The sequence below is a fragment of the Crassostrea angulata genome, chromosome 4 (genome assembly GCF_025612915.1).
Source record: "Crassostrea angulata isolate pt1a10 chromosome 4, ASM2561291v2, whole genome shotgun sequence".
Lineage (NCBI taxonomy): Eukaryota > Metazoa > Mollusca > Bivalvia > Ostreida > Ostreidae > Magallana > Magallana angulata.
Genome location: NC_069114.1, coordinates 47,009,546 through 47,030,215, shown reverse-complemented (window position 1 = coordinate 47,030,215; position 20,670 = coordinate 47,009,546). Strand labels below are relative to the sequence as shown.

Below are 20,670 nucleotides of genomic sequence, written 5' to 3'. Positions count from 1 at the left end.
ATCAGGATATAGAAATGCATTCATGGTTTTTTCTTTAAAGTTATAAAGCAACAGTTTTCTGGATTTAGAAGTTTGAAGTCATCAGAGTGCCTTAATTAATTAAGACATACCTGATAATGACACACTGGTCATGTTTATATCTCTGCATGCTGTAGTAAGCATTGTCTGCGATGGCAAATATATGTGGTGGCAGTTCCCCGATCTTTTTGTCCCGATATAACTGGATTTGCTCTGCTGTGTAGATTGGGAGAATTTGGTAAGGGTTCACTGCCACAAGTATAGATCCTGTGTAGGTCTGAAAATAAATAGGGCAAAGTTTAATTTAATTAAGGAGGCTGGATGGTCAACAAAACAACCATCAGGTCTTTCTCAAAATTTCAGGAATGATTTGTTACAAAAAAAAGCCATAACCTTTTATTTATTAAAAATATTAAATTCTTAGTGACCAATAGCATTTAAATATAAATATTTCCACAAATCTTTGTAGAAAGCTATCGCACGCCAAATTCACAAAAAATGAGCTAAACATAGTTTCACAGTCGATAAACTAGGTTTATCAGCTGTTAACTATAGTTTACTGATCGTAAACTATAGTTAACGATTCGTTAACTATAGTTTACATCTGTGAAACTATATTTCACTAAAGTAAACTATAGTTTACGAATGATAATCAAAGTTTATCTATCTGTAAAAAACGTTAACAATAGATTTTGCTGATAAATATAGATTCACATTTATTAATTAGGGTCTTCCGTTTTCAACGGAAGACCCTCTTGTTATTCTATTGTTTCTTTTTCATTATTACAGAGGGTTCCACTTAATCTGATCGCGGTTAATGTGATAATTCGGTTAATCTGATATAAAATCAAAACACCGATCCATTTGCTATATAAGCCTTTGTAATTTCTACTGATAATCTGATTGAAAAAAATGTTATTTTCGGTTAATCTGATACGATTTCTGTCGGCCGATCAAATCTCAGTTAACGTTTTCACATCTCTTCCACCATGTCCACACCTCGTGTATAACCTCTCACTGTGTAAACAGCTTGGCACGTGCCTAAAACTTGCAAATAACGGTGCTTCAGGGGATTAGTCACAGCTCAACGCACACAGATGGTCAGCTGGTCGATAGATGAAAGATACCGACATCGATAGTTCAGCCCACCCTCTAACATCTCTATATTCCTTTGTTTTATTAGTTGACACCCCTTTTGTGTACACAGTAACTCTTTACAGGGCATTAGTTTCACTTAAACACACACGGGTGGCTCACTTCTTCGTAAGATGAAAGCTACCGACATCGATAGTTGTTCCGGATGACCGCACATAGGACTGACTTTACCTGTGTACACATTTTACTGTTTTTTCATTTACTAATTGCCTGTGTTAATTTCATGCTAGGCTTGCACCATTAAGCATTATTAGGGTCTTCCGTTTCCAACGGAAGACCCTCTTGTTATTCTATTGTTTCTTTTTATTATTATTATTATTATTATTCTTTTTCTTTATTTTTCTGACTTTTTTGAAGCTTCATATCTTAAAAAGTTTTCAACTGATTTCAATGAAACTTTCAGAGGTTACGTGACATTATCGTCCCTTAAAGATGTGTAAGTTTCCATTACAGCCTCACTTCCGTTTTTACGTTACGTCAATTTTAAAACTTTTAAAAAGTGATTTTGTCCAGGGCGTTTTTCAAAAACGCTTTAAGATAGAGACTTAAAATTTTCTGTGTTCATACATTGATCATTTTTATTGGGACATAAGGCTGGAATTCACCTTCCGTCACTTCCGGTCCAAACTGGGAGTATTTCGAAATTTTCGAAATTTTCAATTTTTTGTGTTAACTTAAAAAGTTGATGCTATTTATAGTGTTTTTCATGCTTAATACTAAACTGAAATCCGTTTTAAACTCGGATGACGCATTGCAGAGATATCAGGGTTCAAAAATTGATTTTTCCGGAAATTTTGATTCCGCGTTTTTTGGTTCAGAAAATAGTCTTAAGCTCAACGTCAAAATAACTCGTTCCAAACGAATTCGAAAATTGCCTGCTGATCATAAAACAGAAATCTGATTTGAAAAAAATTAAAGTTAATCAGCGTGGGCATTGAAATGATATCGTTAATTTGATTGATAAGTACGTTGAATATGTGATACCAGTTTAGAAAATAGCGACTTTTTTTTATCTGAATCATAATAAAAAAGAAGCAGGAGTAACACACTGTTCCCGATTTAAACAGCGAAAAGCTATTGAAAGTCATTACGGTAGTTAAGAAAGACTTTGCTGAGACTTGAAATAAGCGTAAGTGCAATATAAGCCATGCTCGTCAGACAGTTGTTGTATAATAGAACAACACGTATACACATGTATAATTGAATGAAGAGTTTGTAAATATTTCAATTCACCTATTTATTATAATTTTACTCACAAAATAAATGCATAAATGCAAGTTATACAAGTTAATTTGTTCTCTGCATATCAAACACAAACATGTTTGTTTTGATCGAAATAAATATCGTACGATCACCACGTCCACGCGCCTTGTTTTGATTGCGAACAGCTGACAGTAAAGTGTCCACATTTTCATATGAAACATGGCTTGCAGAACTTCGATAGTGGAAAATGCATCTCAACTTTCCTTTGGGAGATTATAAAGGTATGTTTTAATATTGGTTATGTCCTGTTGACTTTTTCTTTTCAAAATAATTGCACTTTTTAGTCTAACCCGAGATTCCTCTGACTCCCAGTCTCGTAACCTCTGCTTTTATGTTGTGACGTGCGTCACGATATAAAAGCGGGGATTAGAGTCAGTGAAATCTCATCTAGTTAAGTGTACTTGCACGTTTTTGTTTTACACATCGCTGATTGGAATTTTTATTTGTTATTTCACTATATATATGTATACCGGTATGTCTATGTGTATTGAATTACATACCATAACCTGTAAAACAGTGCTTTTGAAAGGGTTGGGGGCCCCAAGGTACACAAACGAAGAATGCTGTAATTAGTGTAGTTTATCTCTTATACATATTGTTTCATTCTTGAGTAATTTTTCATGCATATCACATCTACATTGTATGTAAACAATTTAAATTAAGACAGATATAATTGATACTGTGCCCAGATCTATCTCTCTCTCTCTCTCTCTCTCTCTCTCTCTCTCTCTCTCTCTCTCTCTCTCTCTCTCTCTCTTGTGCTTTGAATCTTGGCAAAGCGTCAGAGAGCAATTTAATTTTGTAACAGAAATATCTCTGTCAGGTAGAAAAAAAATGAACAGTTCATTGAATTTTGAAATAAGCGTATAATATCAATTGCACATTTTTTCCCCCTATGTTCAGCGGAATAACAAAGCTTTGTAAAAAAGTTCATGAAATTTTATGTGCATTATGCATAGAATTGATTTCTCGCTAAATTCATTCCCCCCAAAAAACAGTAGAATTGACAAAACTTGGTAGAGCAGAAGCTTATAATCTGATGCTGTTTGGATGTGTGATATTTATTTGTAGTTTTCGAATTGAAATATTGATCGACTGTCGCAGTCGTACAATGAGTTAATCTCTCTCTCTTTGTGTCTCTGTCTGTCTCCTCACTTCTCTCTCTGTCTCTGCATATGTTAACATGTAAACACAGCTTTTATTAGTATGTTAACACAGCTAATTGATTTTTTAAAATTTCAGCCCAAAACAGACTCTTGTTCCCACATGGCGACTACATGGCTTTTACTTGTTCATTCTTGTGGATTCAGCTCATGAGGTTACCCGTTCAACTTTACCCACATGCATGATTCCTTGTGTTTTACAGACTTTTTACCGGTAATTCAAATTCAATTCAATACGTGAACAATAATGGAACTTTAAGATAGCATCATGCTTGTTGTGTTTGACAAGAAATTATGACAAACAAGATTAAGGCTGTTTAAAGAAATTTACAATTTTCATTTGTTAGTTGTGAAAATTGGTTTCTCAATAAAAGTATGCAATTATGTTTCCTTTATTTTGTATTTTATAATGATATTTAGATGTGTTTAATTGAAATATCATCTCTGTTTCTAATTTTCTCCTTTAAGATTACATGTAGGATATGTAAATGTACATTTGACCAGGATATAACATCTGCTATGATAATTACTTTTGAAATGAACAAGAAATAGCATATTTTTACATTTTAAATGTATATAATTATGCAAATGCAGAAAAACATGTCAAATTTGAACATTTATCATGGAGTTTTCATCCGTCTCCAGCTACCCAGGTTTGTTTAAATTTAATTTTAATGTAAGAAATTGTCAAACTTGTATACCTAAGGTCTTACTGTTCAGCATGAATAAAGGGAGACTAGAAACCAGAATTGATTAGATATTCTCAAAATATGACTGTTAGCTTACTTTTTTTCATGGAAACAAGAAATGACATGCAGCACAATAATCATCCAGTAAACAAAAAAAGATCAATTCTTAGTATCATTGCAATTGATTGTTTTCAAATATGTGTGAGAAATAACTCAAAGAAATTGCCACAAGTTTTATAAAATTAGGTAAAAGTTTTCAAACCATGATTTTTTATTAAAATCAAAAGATGGGGGAGGGTATACATGTAAGGGCATTTCTAAGTGATATAATGCTTTTTTCATGATAATATCTTGTAGATGTATGTAGTACTGAATAGATTACTTATTAAAATAGGTTGAACAACAATTGACCTCTAAAATGTTGGGTAAAGATTTTTTACTATGGATAACCCAATGAGTCTGTGTTAAATGAGGAAAGTGAAAATGGTGCACGGGTTCACTTAAATGGCCATATTTTTCTTAAACCTCAATGGAATTGGCAATATGTGGTATCCTTTTTCTATAAGAATTGCATTAGCTTTCTTATTGTAAGCCAAAACATATTTTTATATAATGTTGTTGTACAAAATGTACTAAGTTAAAGGTAGCAAGGAACAGTTTCAGATAAACTACCTGTGAATATTTTTGTAAAATTGAGAGTTGTTGTACTTGAAGGCTTATGAGTGTTGCTAAGATTCATGAAATGAATTTTAATGATTAACATTAGTTAGTGGCATGAACGGTTCGAGGGGGGAGGGGGTCAGTAAGTCTCAGACATGTGATGCCTGTGCAACAAGCACACAGTACAGAAGGTCAACCCTTTAAAAAGCAGCTAGTGTAGAGGAAAAGTTGCTCAAAATAATATTTTAAACTAAATGCTACCTTTTTTTGTTAGTGGCCACGTTAATGAGTTTATGAGTCAGTCCCTAATACACAGTTGTTCAGATATGTCTAGAACAGTTAACAATGGTCTTGAACACTTGTAGAACAAAATGTGTTTATATTTACGAGACAGATTTCAATGAAACTTTCAAAATTGCTGCATGTACGTTAGCCACATTACAAAGAAATGTTTTTTACAGTGTACTATTATGTTATCTCGCATACAAATTGACAGTTGTCGATAATTAAAATTGATTTTATTGTTATTGTAAATATTAACATACAGAATTTTTAAATGGTATTGAAAATTAGAACTATATTTAATTGTTGAATTAAAACCCAGGCACGTAACATCGTGGGGGGGGGGTGCCCCCTTTTTTTCTCTCAGCAAACATTTTTCTATAATTGTCTAAATTAAAAAAAAATGGAAATTAGAATTTTCACGTTTTATGAAAAGTTGTAGTTGTACCCCCCTCCCCCCTCTTTTTTTTTTTATTAGTCTGGCCCCCCCCCCCCCCACACACACACACAACTACACATTTTAAAAAAACAACGATGCTACATATACGTGTCTGTACAAACGTTACTTTTGAAAATCTGGGAGACTGAACATTAAATCGACATGTTTATCGTACGAGTTAACAAATGATGCAAAGGTGAAGGTCAAAAGAGAAGTTTTCTTGCTGTTGTTTACTTGTTAGATCGAATGTACTTATGTAGCTGATCCACCATTTACGAAAGAATGTAATGTGACGGGGAGAGAAGTTAAAAAACAGAAAGTAAAATTTTGCACCATTACATTTGGATGCCGCTTTGTTGTTTACCAGCGCAGTTTACTTGAAAGTCGTAAGTTTTGTTTTTGTTTTGTAACAGGTCACGTGTTCGTCGTACAACGGCCATTGTTTTGTAAGACCAAAATTATTGTTTCCCTAAGATTGTCGTGCTTTGTTTGTAAAACAGGAATTTTTAAGCCTACGAAATCTATAGAATCGGTCGCAATTTAGCTTTAATAATTTTTTAGTTTTAAAAACAAGAGTTATCGTTCCTGTTCATGGTAAAATGGGTAGGCAAACGCGGGCCAGGGCAAAATAAAAGCCGCGGCAGATCGAGGTTTTTCAATTTCCGTCGATAATAATTAACTAATGTGAATTAAATTTTCAGGATATGTTACGGAGCGGTATATTTGTATTCGCTGCAAATATTGTTTCACAACAATGCGTATTTTGGAATTTATCGACGATTGTTGATTTTCAGTTTGCCCATTAAAAAATCCAGTATCTTACAATCAACTGATAGAAATAAAATAATTGTGAAATTATATTAAACATATTAATTATCCATAGGAGTTATTAAGAGGCTGATATATTATATATATAATGAAAGTTGAATAGGAAAATGTCACCTGAATTTGTTACACATGCACATTTCTGATGATACCATTTCATAAAACAGAAAATAAATATCCATGTGGGATAACACAGACACGCAACTATTACGGAAATTTGGATTTTGTCCCGGGTGATCGGATCTGGTTGTAATGACCTGGTTTTTCTTAAAACAAAGATTCTTTGAAAACAATTTAAAAGATAAACAACACATTACAAATATCACTTGTCTGAACTTCATTGGTCACCTGACTACATCCTGTCAGAACATTTTTTCATTTACCAACCAATTTCATGTCTTGGTGAACTTTTTAACATTGCTGTTTGTTTCTTATATTTACAGCTAAGAATGGTTAAATTGTTCAAAATTATAAATATAACCATGCTTTTATGTTTACAATATTGATGCAACTTTTAATGATGAGCCTGTGGGTAATCATTTTTACTCAGAATTAAATGTTTTCACTGTATATTCTATAGGTTCATATAAGGAAACATTTGCAAATCTACCTTAGTATGCAACAAATTTGAGAAGCCAATTAACCCCACTCATAGTATATATCTCCTCAAAACAGGAGCTCAAAACTGTCAAGAGTCAATTATTTATTAAAACAACATGTGTGATTATTAAATTGTTTCTTTTAACACCTGCAGTAATTATAACAGTTTATTTTGTGCTTTGAATTATTAATATGTAAATCACTAAACTAGGGGTTCAAAAAGCTGGACTAAAATTTGTACTCTAGCAACTATTGAAGTCTTTGGGAATAGGTGATCTGGTGAATTTAAGATTCATAAACTGACAGTGAAATGGCAAAGTATGCTAAATTGTGTTTTGATGCTTATTGATAGTTTTTTTTTTTTTTTTTTTTTTTTTTTTTTTTTTTTTTTTTTTTTTTTTTTTTTTAGTTTTTATTGTTTATTTACATTTGTTCTTAATACAATAGCAAAAGTACTTACTACATAATTTTTCAACATAGATGTATAGGATCTTTAAATATAAGTAGATATGCACATTTTCATACAGAGTATTCGACATAGGTCTTATAAGTAAAAAAAGATATTTGAAAAAAAAAAAACATAAAAAAAAAAGATTGACAAAAAGGTAACGATAAAAGGTTTCAGAATTGTTCAAACATACATGTATATTTCACTTTTAGTACAGCAAGATATTGCCTATGCTAACATGAAGGGCCACAATCTACTAACTACAAGTCTATAATGCCCCATGTTAGCAAGACAGCGACCACACCTGGTATGTGGACCTGTTGGCACCTATTTGTATAACAAAACAGATATAGAGAAGATATATAAATATATATAAAATAAAAATAAATTATGTATCCTATTATATGAATTATAAATTGCTTCTAATACGTTTTAAAAGGATTGCAAAACTCCTTTGTGACAACGATTTGTAGACCTCAGAGAAAAAAGTTAGTACATATTTTATATGATTACATATTTCTTGAGGTTTTTCCTCTTTGTTTTCAATTCTACAATACATTTTATACTTATATATCTTACAGGCAATCAAAGAAATCAAACTGTTAAGAAATAGTGTTTTCTCATTCTTTTCAAAATAAAAACCTATTACTACTGTTTTCCATGATACATCAAAATTTAAACATGTTTGAACAGTGTCCCATATTTGACTTACATTCTTACATCTCAGAATGAGATGCTCGTTGTTTTCCTTTACATCTTTACAAAAGACACACATATCATTTTCAACAATTTTCCATCTTTTCATCATTTCTCTATTACATAATAAATTGTTTAGTAGTCTGTAATTAAAGTCAGATATTTTTTTGTCTTTAATGGCTAAGATTTTTTGTTCATAAATAGATTTCCATGATTCCTTGGAAATTTCAAAAACATTTTTATAGTAAAGTTGATGTAATGGTGCTACAAATTGTTTTTGACGAAAAATGTCATAAATTAGCTTTGAATTAATATCACAGATGTATACATGGTTTTTAAAACACAGTTCAAAAGACGTTTTTCCGAATACAATGTTTTCATATTGAATATCTGAACAATCATATTTTTGAAAACATTTTGAAAAGATCGTTTTTATAATTACATATTCACATATCCAGTTTCTTTTACAGACAAGATGGTCATTAAACCATTCTGCAGGTTTCAAACCATTTTCGTTTACAATATCGTTTAAGTACTTAATACCACTTTTTAACCACTCTTTAAAAAATACTGGTTTGTTTTTTAACACAAAAATTTTATTACACCATAGCGGTTCTTTTAATAGTGCGTTTAGACTCATGTCTGATTTAAATTTTTTACATTCGTTAAAAAAGACAAAAATTTCTTTGTAAAACAGGGGAAAATGTTTTATCATTTGATAATCATGTAAACATGTTACATTGGTTTTACAGAGATACTCAAAATCAAAAAACATTTCTTTACACAGACTGTCTACAAAAATTGATAAGGAACTGTTTTTTTTGGAAATGTGATTTATCCAGGACACTTTTATTGATTTAAGTTTCATCAGTATATCAACAATACCTATGCCTCCATCTTCAATTTTTCCTATCTGAGTATTTCTTTTGATTCTGTCTTTTTTATTCCAAATAAAATTATATAAAAGACTCTGTATTTTTTTCAGTATACCTTCATCTGGGAGGTTTAAAATTGATCCAGTGTATAAGAATTTTGGTATTGCTAAACTATTTATTACACAAACTTTACCAAATATTGTTAATTTTCTTGTTTTCCATGACTCAAATAGTTTTTCTAAATCGTCAACAATTTTTGTCCAATTTTTATTGTAACACATCTCTTTGTTTTGACCTATAAAGATTCCAAGAGTTTTTATACATGTCTTGTTTACTCTTACATTTTCTATTTCTTGTAAAATATTTTTCCAGGGACCTGTTAAGAGACATTCTGTTTTAGACATATTTAATTTCATACCTGATACATTACTAAAACTTTGTATTATCTCTAGGCAATTTTTCAATGAAGCTTCGTCTTTTAAAGGGAGAGTACAGTCATCTGCATGTTGTATAATCTTTATACTCTGAACCATTCCAGGTTTTTGAAAGCCTATTATATTTGGATTAGACCTTATGACGATTGCTAGGATTTCAACAACAAATAGAAATAATATTGCTGATACCGGACACCCCTGTCTTATGCCTCTATACATACTACATGTCTTAGATATCCACCCATTGTTTTTTATTCTGAATATAGGTTTGTTATACAATATGTTAATCCATTTTAAAAAGTTTTCTCCAAAATTGAATTTTTTAAGAACTTTTAACATAAAATTCCACTCTACAGAATCAAACGCTTTTTGAAAGTCAAGGAACAACAAAATTGATTCCAAGTCATTCTCCTCATAATAATCAAAAATATCAACAATTAATCTTGCTTATTGATAGTTAATATCTTATATCTCAAACATACAATTGACATTGAGCAAATTAAAGAAATAAGGAATACAAATTTGTATTTCTCAGTATTCCCCAGTTTAGTGAAAATCAGTAGTATTTACCAGAACGGGAAATACCGGTATTTACCCAGCACTGGTATTTCCTGACCAACCCTAATACTATTTGATATGAATACACTGGAATAGCCAAACCTTTATCATTACTTGAGGTTTTAGTTGTTATTTTAAATTATTGTTTGTTAATTAAATAAATTTATGACTGGGTAGTACAGGTGCAATGATACGCTTGCCTCACGTTACGATACATATCACGATACAGACAATGTGACATGATACATATTCTGATACTTTTGATGTGCTTTTAAGAATAACAAATCAACATTTGAACAATTACGCATATTGTTTAATCTCCAACTCTTTGTTACATAATTTTTTCCACATATTTTTCTTAATCAGCTATGTAAATATTAGAATGTAAACATGATTTGCATAAGGTAAAAATGTAATGTTGGCATCAATACCGTTATTTTAACACTGACAACAATTAAATTACTTATATATGCTCTTATTATAGTTGTAATGAATTTTCTGAAGGCAAAATATTTAATGACTATGGTAACCTTTAATTTTGATTACATTTTTGCACATCTAGGAATGTGGCATTAATTTCTTGCGACAACAGACAAATGCATGGATAATTGCCGTTTTATACGAGGTGCAATACACATGTCGTTTGTTTTTAGGAAAAGGTCTGCAAAATAGTACTTGCATGTAGAAACACTCAATTTGGGAACTTCGTTAACCAATTTCGTTTATTCTACAAAACCCTAAATGTAACTATATCAAAGATTTATGGGATGCACTGTAGCTGGGGGCAAAATTAAATAATGCGAAGCACGTTTTTCAACACCGAAATCATTTTTAAAATATAATTTTCAAACCGAATCGGACGGATAAATATATTCCGGATCGAATTACAGAACCGCGGTATAGCCTACTGTATCATGACATACTTTTACAGTGATATACCCTCTCACGGTTTATTGTTGCACCCTTACTGGGTAGAGAAATTAAAGAAATTCATTTTTTTCAATGCATTTGTTCTAATGTTCTACATCAGTGGCACTTGCTGTTACAGCCACCTTTAATCAGCAGCCACTGCCCATAATTGGGAAGTTTCAATGTTGTTCGTTTCGTTTTTAGCTCACCTGAGCTGAAAGCTCAAGTGAGCTTTTCTGATCACCTTTTGTCCGTCGTCCGTCTGTCCGTCTGTCCGTCTGTCCGTCCGTCCGTCTGTCCGTCCGTCTGTAAACTTTTTACATTTTGAACTTCTTCTCTAAAACCGCTTATCCAATTTCAACCAAAGTTGGCACAAAGCATCCTTATTGGAGGCCGAATATAAATTGCAGAAATAAAAGTCCGATCTATATTCAAAGCGGAGAAAACCTTGAAACTGTAGAAAAAGGGGGGTGCATTTTTAAAAATCTTCTTCTCAAGAACTACTGATTCCAATTCATCGTAGTTTAGCATAAATTATCCTTATGGGAAGGAAAATATAAATTGCAAAAATTAAGGTCTAATTCTGTTTCAAATCAGAGTTATTACGAAAATAATAATAAAGGAAAGACGTGTTTTAATCAGTTTAATAGCTTCGGGTTCGGCATCCGATAGGTTCGGTATCCGGTAAAATGGGTAGACAAGACTTGGTTGGCCTGGGCATAACAAAAGATTCGCAGTTATTGATCTGCCAATCTCATTAAAATTTCAGGATATTTGATGGACCAGTATATTTGTATTTGCTGTAAATATTGCTGCAAAATAATGCGTATTTGGAATTGACGATTGCCGATCTGCCCCGGCTTTTATTTTGCCATGGCCTGGGTTTGCATTCCCATTTTACCAAGACTCGTTATCCATACTTCTAAAACGAGGTTCTTTGTTTAAAGCAGCCATGACATTATACGAAAAAGGGTCGATCTGACTATGAAGAATTTGCTTGTTGTGCAACAGTTCGCGAATGAAGGGAAATTTTTGAAACATGCAAAATATATTGGTGCCGATTTTGTGAAGTAAATTGAGGCTAAATATTTCAATGCGTTGACAGTTTTCACACATGACGTTGGTGTTAGCTTGTTCTGATTTTCGTTTCGTTTTCATTATTTATGCTTTGTAACCTGGGAACTATCGTCTGTATTTTGTGATTTTTACGTATCAAATCAAACAGAGACTTCGGTAAATCAAACAGTTAACTGTTTACCTGCGCAAATTAAGCAAAATCTGATGTATCAAAAAAGTGCTGAAATACAATTCATTCTATCGGTAAATCGGCATTATCTTATCTTTTGCGTAATGGTAGATTAATGCAATAGGTTTTGTTGAGATGCTCGGCATTTTCTCGAGTTTATTCAATTTAAATAGAGTTTGATATCGCTGACGGAAATATGTAGGAATAAACATGTATATGTATGATTACAAAAAATAAATTGTGTTCTTTGTTTGTTATAGTGCATGTTTCTTGTGTTTAATTGTTTACAATTTCTATTTAATACTAACCATATTTAAGTGTAAAGCTTCGAATTATAAGCAAGATACATAGATTTGCTCACAATTCTATGTTTGTACACAGATCTTAAAAACTATAAAGATTAAAAAATTGTCAATATTTATTAAGAAAATTTTCAAAGTCTGTTCTTCCAGAAACCAACTTTAACAACTTATTGTATTGTAAACTTAACTTTTCTTCGTCATTATTACTCCTACTGTACATGTGATCCTTGACTGTGTTTGTGAACATTTGTATAAACTGATTTTGAACCTCAAATACCAGTGAACTGGTCTTGAGTGAATAAAAGAATTGAACATCTTAGGCCACTCTTTTTTTTCCATTTTAAATGCTGAATAGGAAATACCAAGTTAAAAATCTTAAGTTGAATGTAATAAACTCATGGGAACAAAATATGACTCAAACCTAGGCGAACTGTGAGCTCTGTATCTTGCTTATAATTCTACGATTGACGCTGAAATTTTGGTTGAACATTAGAAATTCTATATGAATTAGAGTATGTTAAATACTTGTACAAACAAAATAAAGAATGGTCTTCTGTATATACCGACTCTCTCGGGCCCCCTCTTTATACAATAAATAATGTGAAATCTACATCAATTTTGATAGTTTTTCAGACACGGGTAAATAAAAACGACATCTTTAAAACAGTTTCCATAGTTCTGACACATTTCTGTTGCGGGGATAAAGTAATTATCGCTATTCCTAAGAAGTTATCACATCGGAAAATTATCCTGGTTTGTACGCGAAGTAAATAACAGTCATTTAATTATAATGGAGAAGACGAATAAATTTTTTGAATGTTTTTTATTTGAGGAATTGAGCACATTGAGGTACAATTTTCTTCTTCACATCTATACATGTAGGATTTTTAAAATAAAAGACAATAACTATTATATTTTCTTTTTAAAAATACAATAACTAGTAAGTAGTTGATGAAAAAAAATGTACCTATATGCTTTCATATATTTTGATCGCCTTACAAAGTGGGAGGGGGGGGGCAGAACGAAAATATAGGGAATTGGAAGTTAACAACTTAACAGTGTACTCCTATCAAATGTTTAGTTTTATATCTTGCGTAGGATTTTCTTATTTTTGTAAAAAAAATAGTATTTCATGAAGGTACAATGTCAAAGATTACGTGTATGCAAAAATAAGTGTTAAATTCGAATACTTTACAATATTTATTTTTTGTTATTCTACCGAGGGACCATACGGCACAATATCTTTTGAACGCCCATTGTTGCTCAGGTGAGCGATGTGGCCCCATGGGCCTCTTGTTCACTATTATGAATATTTTTAATTCAATTAAGAGGCCACCTTTCTAAGGTGGACAGCAACCAGTGTTTTTAGGTCCTGTGCACTCAACGTGCCTGTTTTCAATGACCATTTTGTCTGTTTTAAGGAGACTTCACTTTCTAACAGAAAAATAGGGACGGTCGAGTGATATTTTTTTATTTGGCTTAAGTAATTTTCTTTCTATCAAAAACAAATTCATAAATTAACAATTTGAATTACATGCAAGTTAATGCTTAAGGTATTCAATGTATAATGAAGGAATATTAAACAATTTTGAAGCATTTTAAACTAGTTAGATATGTGTTGCTTGATAACTATGAAAGTGAAATGAACCAAATTCACATGACAGACAACATATAAGGAGCCGGTCATTTTGCACTTTGAATTTTTTTAAAGAGTTATTTCCCTTTGATGAAAAAAAGAAAAATTTTGTTTCGTCAAAATATCTGCGGTAAATGATTCATTTTATTTCATATTTAAATAAATAGAAAGTTTATGCATGTATTAACCAAAAGAATTTTACTAATTTTAAGTTACTTTTTACGAATAAAACATACATTGCCTATAGACTTCAATGCAGAATTCAAGGTGTAATTTGTTGGGCCATAATAAAAATTTTGAAAATTCCTTTGGTGGAGTATTTATATTTGATAACACCTTCAAAATGATATCATGATTAAGAATATCGGACCATTCATTTATTAGGTACAAAATGTGGTCGTTATACATCGAATACCTTAAGCAGTACACTCGATGTACGATTTAATACATTCAACATTCAGGTAAATACTTGTCCCTAAGAATACAATAGTTTACATTCATTGTCATTTACATTGCTTATAGATATGATTTACATGTAATTTTTTTTTTAGATTATGGTGTATAGATTTGAATAAAACTGTGATCGAAATGTACATTATGTGTTCTATAAATTATACTATACAGCACAATGAGTCTCTTGTAACTTCAAAATAAAATTATATTCAATGAAAAGGCATGATACAATAAACACGATAGGATAAATGGAAAAATCTGATAAATAGAATGATAAACCTGATAGGATTAACACTCAATTGGATAGCTCTGAGGCAGAGATAGAACAGGGTACTCGCACAATACAAAAGGAATAATACACAAAGGGAAAGGATTGAATTGTAATAAATAAAATTGTGGGTTCTGTGGTGTTAATTAATTAAGGGTTGACTAATTGATTATAATGGATATTGATCACACAAAAGAAAGGTTTCCTGTCACATTGACACCTTTTCTTTTGTTTTATATTATTATACACCTAAATTTACCCCCCAAAAAATAATTCTTAGATAAATTTCTTAGCATTAATTCATCTGTATTAGTCTGTATATTTTCATATAATTGGCTCAGAACTTCTACACTCCTATTAGCACTTGAGCTAGAGGTTTAGCCTTCTGCTACATTGGTTTTTAAACTGAAGAATTCTGGTTTCGAGCCTTTTTTTCTATTTTCTATTACATTTGTAGCACTCAACAAAAAAACTGATGTAGAGTTGTTGAGAGTTTCTTGTGTGACATTTCTAAATGATAGATTTTTATTAAGAAAAGGGGGAAGAATGTTAAAGTGTTTAAAATTAAATTAGGTATATATAATAGGCTCGCTACTATTATTAGCTAGTGGGTTAACCTTTTAGCTCAGTTGCTGGAATGTCGGTTTTAAAATTGAAAGGTCCTAGGTTGGAGCCAGCTCATGCCACCTGTTCTATTACACATCGTGAATAATTGAAATTTTTAATATGTGATTGAATTTACAGGTTCAGTTCAAATTTGGGTGCTTGGATGATTTTTAAACAGAGTTGTGCCTCTTTGAAAAAAAAGAGAAATTCCCAGTTTCCGCTCTCCAACTTTTGAAGGAATGCACATGTAAAGTTAATATATATATATATGTAGATTTATGATTGGCAAAAAAACAGCTTGAGTAGATTTTGTTTTGGTCCGTTGATTTTTGATAGATTTATGCCTCTTGAACTACCGGTATATGGAATATTCTTAGTGTGTGCTCTCTAACTTTTGAAGTGATGCAACTTTTAAAGTTGATATTTATATGTTAAAGGTTAATTTTTTTTTTTTATAGAAATTACAGGTCTAGTTCTAATTTACTTTCAGTCCAATGATTTATGAAAGATTTATGCTTAGTGAACTTTAAACAGAATGAGTAATTTTAAGGGATTTTTTTAGTTTTTCTGTAATCAAACGTTATACAGTGGAGCCTCACTTATCCGGACACTTTTGTCCCCAGGCCAAATAGTCCGGATAGGTGAAGCGTCCGGATATCTGAATTGTGATTTTTACCTTTAATATTTATGGAAATATAACTCATAAATAAATTATACAATTAAATATTTTATTTTGATAGCCATAAGCACTACAAAAAAAAAAGGTTTTTTTTAAATTAACAAAACAAAATATTGTTAAAAACATTATTTAAGGTATGTTTTTTCCACAGGAAAGCAAGCACTACATTCTTCAAGGCAACAACACATGTACATGTACATAACACTATGTGGGTGTTCCACTTTACGCTGACAAATCTTTTTCTTCAAGCTAGCGGTGATCGCAACTCTCGCTCTCTTGGCCGGTGGTGTTGACATGTTTGAAGCTGCTCAACATTTGATGATTGAAAATGGATGAAAATCTGTATATATTCTTTTATTGATAATTGTCCAAGCTATTTTTTCATTGACAGAACTTACCCAAGCTAATTTTACGTATCCATCTTTCTACTGAGTTAAGCACCCAAGCGATATTTACAAGTAGCGTGAAAACTCATCCACGCCATGTTTCGCATAAATTATTATTACACTGAAAAATTGAACACACGCTATAAAATTAATGTCGATACCCTGAACATCCCAAGCGGTCTTAATAACTATCGTAAACAGAACTCAATTTATCAAATATTTCATTTCAATTACGTTTTTAAATGAATAGGCGTACGAACGATCTAATCACAATACGATTAATAGAATTTTAATTCAATCAATAGATGACTTTTTAAAACACAAATTTAAAAATTTTCATGACATTTTAATCAAACAATAACAGTTCATAAGTTAAATGGCGACAATTAAACATGTCGCATCCATGGTTATCGTAATATCCTCGGGCGAGTACATAACGTGACACAGTTGACCCCGATTACCGGACGAAGGCATTGTTTAAAACCAACAACCAGTGTCAGATGTTTTTACACCAATTTGCACTTGCGCATAAAAAATTTTGTGCCCCCGAACACTAAAATGTGACCGTCCGGTTAAATTAGGTAAAATTTAAAGGAAAACTGTATTATGTGGTTAAATTTGACCGTCCGGATTCGGAACGCGGAATTCCGGATAAACGAGACAAATTATTGTGTAAAAATTCTGTTCCCAATAAAAATCGACCGGAAAGTGAAGCGTCCGGTTATCTGGCGTCCGGATATCTGAGGCTCCACTGTACTAAATTTGGCAGTTGAAATTTTGGTTGTTTACGGTGGCATTTGTGGAGTTTCGACACATCTAGTTTGTTTAGGCATGCCATATGGTGGGATTCAACAAATTGATTAACTTCCTGTTTTAAAAATGTCTTCTTTGCTTATTTGTATAATTACATCAAAGCACAGGTATTACTAGTGAGCATTGGCTCACAAATATTTTGTTTTGTATCATAAGAGTCTTCTAGTTTTTCAATGTATCTGGTCATGCACACTTATTATCTAAAATTATCTTTTCACTAAAGCCCTCTCCAAAATTATGAATTTCATGGCCACTGGGACAGGAGTTTTGGTGTCACACTTGTAGGTCTTACTATTTTAGCAAAGTTAAAAGCAAACTAGAAACCAAAATAGATAAGATATCCACTAAATATGATCATAAGCTTACTTTTTCATGAAAACAAGAAATCGCATGTAGGGCAGCATGTTTTTTTGTAAATAAAAATGCAACAAATTATCCATTTACCAAAAAAGATCAATTTTCAATATCAGTGATGGTTGTTTTCAAATATATATGAGACATGACTCAAGGAAATTGCAACGCTAGTTTCATTATATTAAAGTAGATCCAGTGTTCTGTGATGTCACACTTTTTTGTAAAACTTTGAATTCTTTAAATATTGTGCAAGATAGTTTTATTTATTTTATGTGAATATAATCACATGGATGTAATTAGAATTATTGGTAGGTTCAAGATATTTTCGCACTTAATTTTATACTAAATTTCCAATTTTATATATTTTATCTATGCAAAGGAGAAATAACTCTTTTTCTGACTTTTCTCTCAGTTGTATGTCTAAATGCTATAGTTTTTCTTATTCCAATGATTAATTTTAAAATATTTTTGTAATTTTTGTTTTCTGATAACGTTGACATTAAAATTAAACAAGAAAAACAAATTTCTGCCTACAAGATTTTACTTTTGACAAAAAAATTTACAGTTTTCTGATGCTAAAATATGCTTTTATTAGTTTATGTTTATGTGGCATCTCAAAAAGTGTGATGACATGTAAATTTTTTCTAACAATTGATGACATTTAAGTCTATTAAGTCGAAATCAGTTCAGTTTTTCAACTTTCCTCAGAGAATTTTACGAGTATGGAGCTACCTTAATTAGATTTAAGTGTTCAAACTAATGCTTATGAAAATCAAAAGATGGAGGTGGGTAAAATTGTAAGGTTATTTCAAAGTGATGTGATGCTTTTATCATGATAATATCATGTACATGTATGTAGTATTGAAATAAGATTTCCTATTTAAGGAGGTTGAACAACAATTGACTGCTAAAAGATTGGATAAAGATGCTTTATTTATGGAGAGTCCTATGAATCTTATCTGTGTTAAATTGAGGGAAGTGGAAATAGTGGGTTCACATAAATAACCATATTTTTCTTAAATATCAATGGAATAGGTAAATTGGGGTACACTTTTTCTCAGAATAGCATAAGCTTTTTAAATTTAAGACAAGATGACTTTTCAGAGAATGTTACTGTAATATAAAGGTAGCAGGGGGCAGTTTGAGATAAAGTACCTGTCAATATTTTTGTAAAATTGAGAGTTGCTGTACTTGAAGGTTGTTATTGTTAAAATTCATGATATAATTATACCCTCTCTCCAACAGAGAAGAGGGTATACTGTTATACCCTTCTGTTTCTGTCTGTCTGTCTGTCCATCCGTAACAAAAATTTATGTCGCATTTTTCTCAGCAATTATCGCAGATGCTTGAAATTTGAATACACTATTTGTTTAGGCATGCCATACGGTGGGATATATATTTGTTGCAATTGGACGTCAACATCCTGTTAAATAACCACTGTTAATTTTAGTCTACCGGGTAAATTTTTATCAAAGATATCTCGGCTATTATTTATTGCAGGAGTTTGAAATTTTAACACACTATTTGTTTAGGCATGCCATATTGTGAGATGTATTTTTTCATCAAAGATTTCTCAGCAACTATTTATTGTTTATGTTTAAGATAAATTTTAGCACACCATTTGTTTATATCATAGGATATATCGGTATTTAAGTACAAATCGGATGACAACCACTGTTAAATGTCAACTTTGCTTATTTTGCATATTCACATCAGAGTGGGGTTATCACTAGTGAGCATTTGCTCACACATATCTTGTTTTTAATGATTATCAAGTGATGTCTCTTGTTGAAATTGATATTCATATGTAGGCCCTATATGTTAAGTACATGAGAAAGAAGAAAAAAGCAAAAACCTGTGGACATTATGTACAAGGCATTAAGTCGAACTTCGGTATCTCGAACACCAATATCTCCAATACAATGGATATTTCGAAGTGATGTTTTAGTCCCAAACACTTAAACTTTAAGTATTTTACCCTTAATATCTCGAATACTCAGATATCTCGAAGATATTAACCAATCCTATCTAGGTCAAGATAATGAGGTTTAACTGTATTTCAATATGAAACAAATGGCAATCCCAAATGTTGAGATATTTTCTTATGGTAATTGCTCTAGCTTTAATTAAATTTATTCCATTTTCCAATCATCTCATAAGGGGAGACAACAATAGAAATTTTGATTTTTTTAAAATATAATTTTAGATGCCAAAGAGAGCAAGGATTGATGATAAGCGTAGTCGCCAGAAAGACAAGCTGAGAAAGAGACTGAAAAGACAACAGAATGCTTGCTCCTCTGCCGTCACACCACCAAATGAGACCACAGAGTCTGTTGTCCCTTGCGGGTCAATGGACGGAGCTGTGTCAGCTCCCCCTGGTAATCTTCCAGGGTTTGGTTTGATGGGGTTTCCACCTAAAGAGGAAAAACCCCTGGCCAGGATGCAGGCCTCGCCTCGAGTGAAAATGCATCCACCTGCCCCGAGGTTGCCATCTCCTCGGGGAAGTCGTCTGTTTGTCAAAAACGTGACAAAGGCACCGTCCACTGACTCCCCAGCGTGGGTTTGTACTCCAACGAGGGTACCTGGGCATGATGAAGGCTTTAAGCCTTGCCCAGCAGGTCAGGCGCAGCTGGACTCTTCTGTGCTAAGAGGGTCTAGCAGTATATCAAAAGATGAGGAAATAAAGACAGTGTTAAAAACGGCTTCTGAACGTAAAAATAGTACTGACTTGGTCAATGTAAACTTGTCTTGTGACATGGAAAAAAAGGAAGTAAAACATGCAGATGAAATTTTGAATGAGAATGAGATTGACATAGCTGAAAATAGTTACATGAATGAAAACGTTATGAGACATGCACATGAAACTGTATATGAGAATGTTGACAATCATCAGAGATACTTTGTTCAAAATAG

At 31.9% G+C, this 20,670-nt stretch overlaps 1 protein-coding gene and 1 long non-coding RNA gene across 2 annotated transcripts in view; one reads left to right on the top strand and one right to left on the bottom strand.

Annotated features, from left to right (window-relative positions):
• The window catches only part of LOC128179385 (myosin-VIIa-like), a 69,011-nt gene that overhangs the window by 32,644 nt on the left and 15,697 nt on the right, over positions 1 to 20,670 (bottom strand). The window contains exon 4 of the mRNA XM_052846795.1: positions 111 to 295. Within this exon, the coding sequence (XP_052702755.1) occupies positions 111 to 295 (185 nt within the window). The remainder of the gene's footprint in view (positions 1 to 110; positions 296 to 20,670) is intronic.
• On the top strand, positions 1,830 to 3,985 carry LOC128179386 (uncharacterized). The gene is made up of 2 exons (XR_008243077.1): positions 1,830 to 2,657; positions 3,679 to 3,985. It is a non-coding gene; the product is annotated as an uncharacterized LOC128179386 (long non-coding RNA).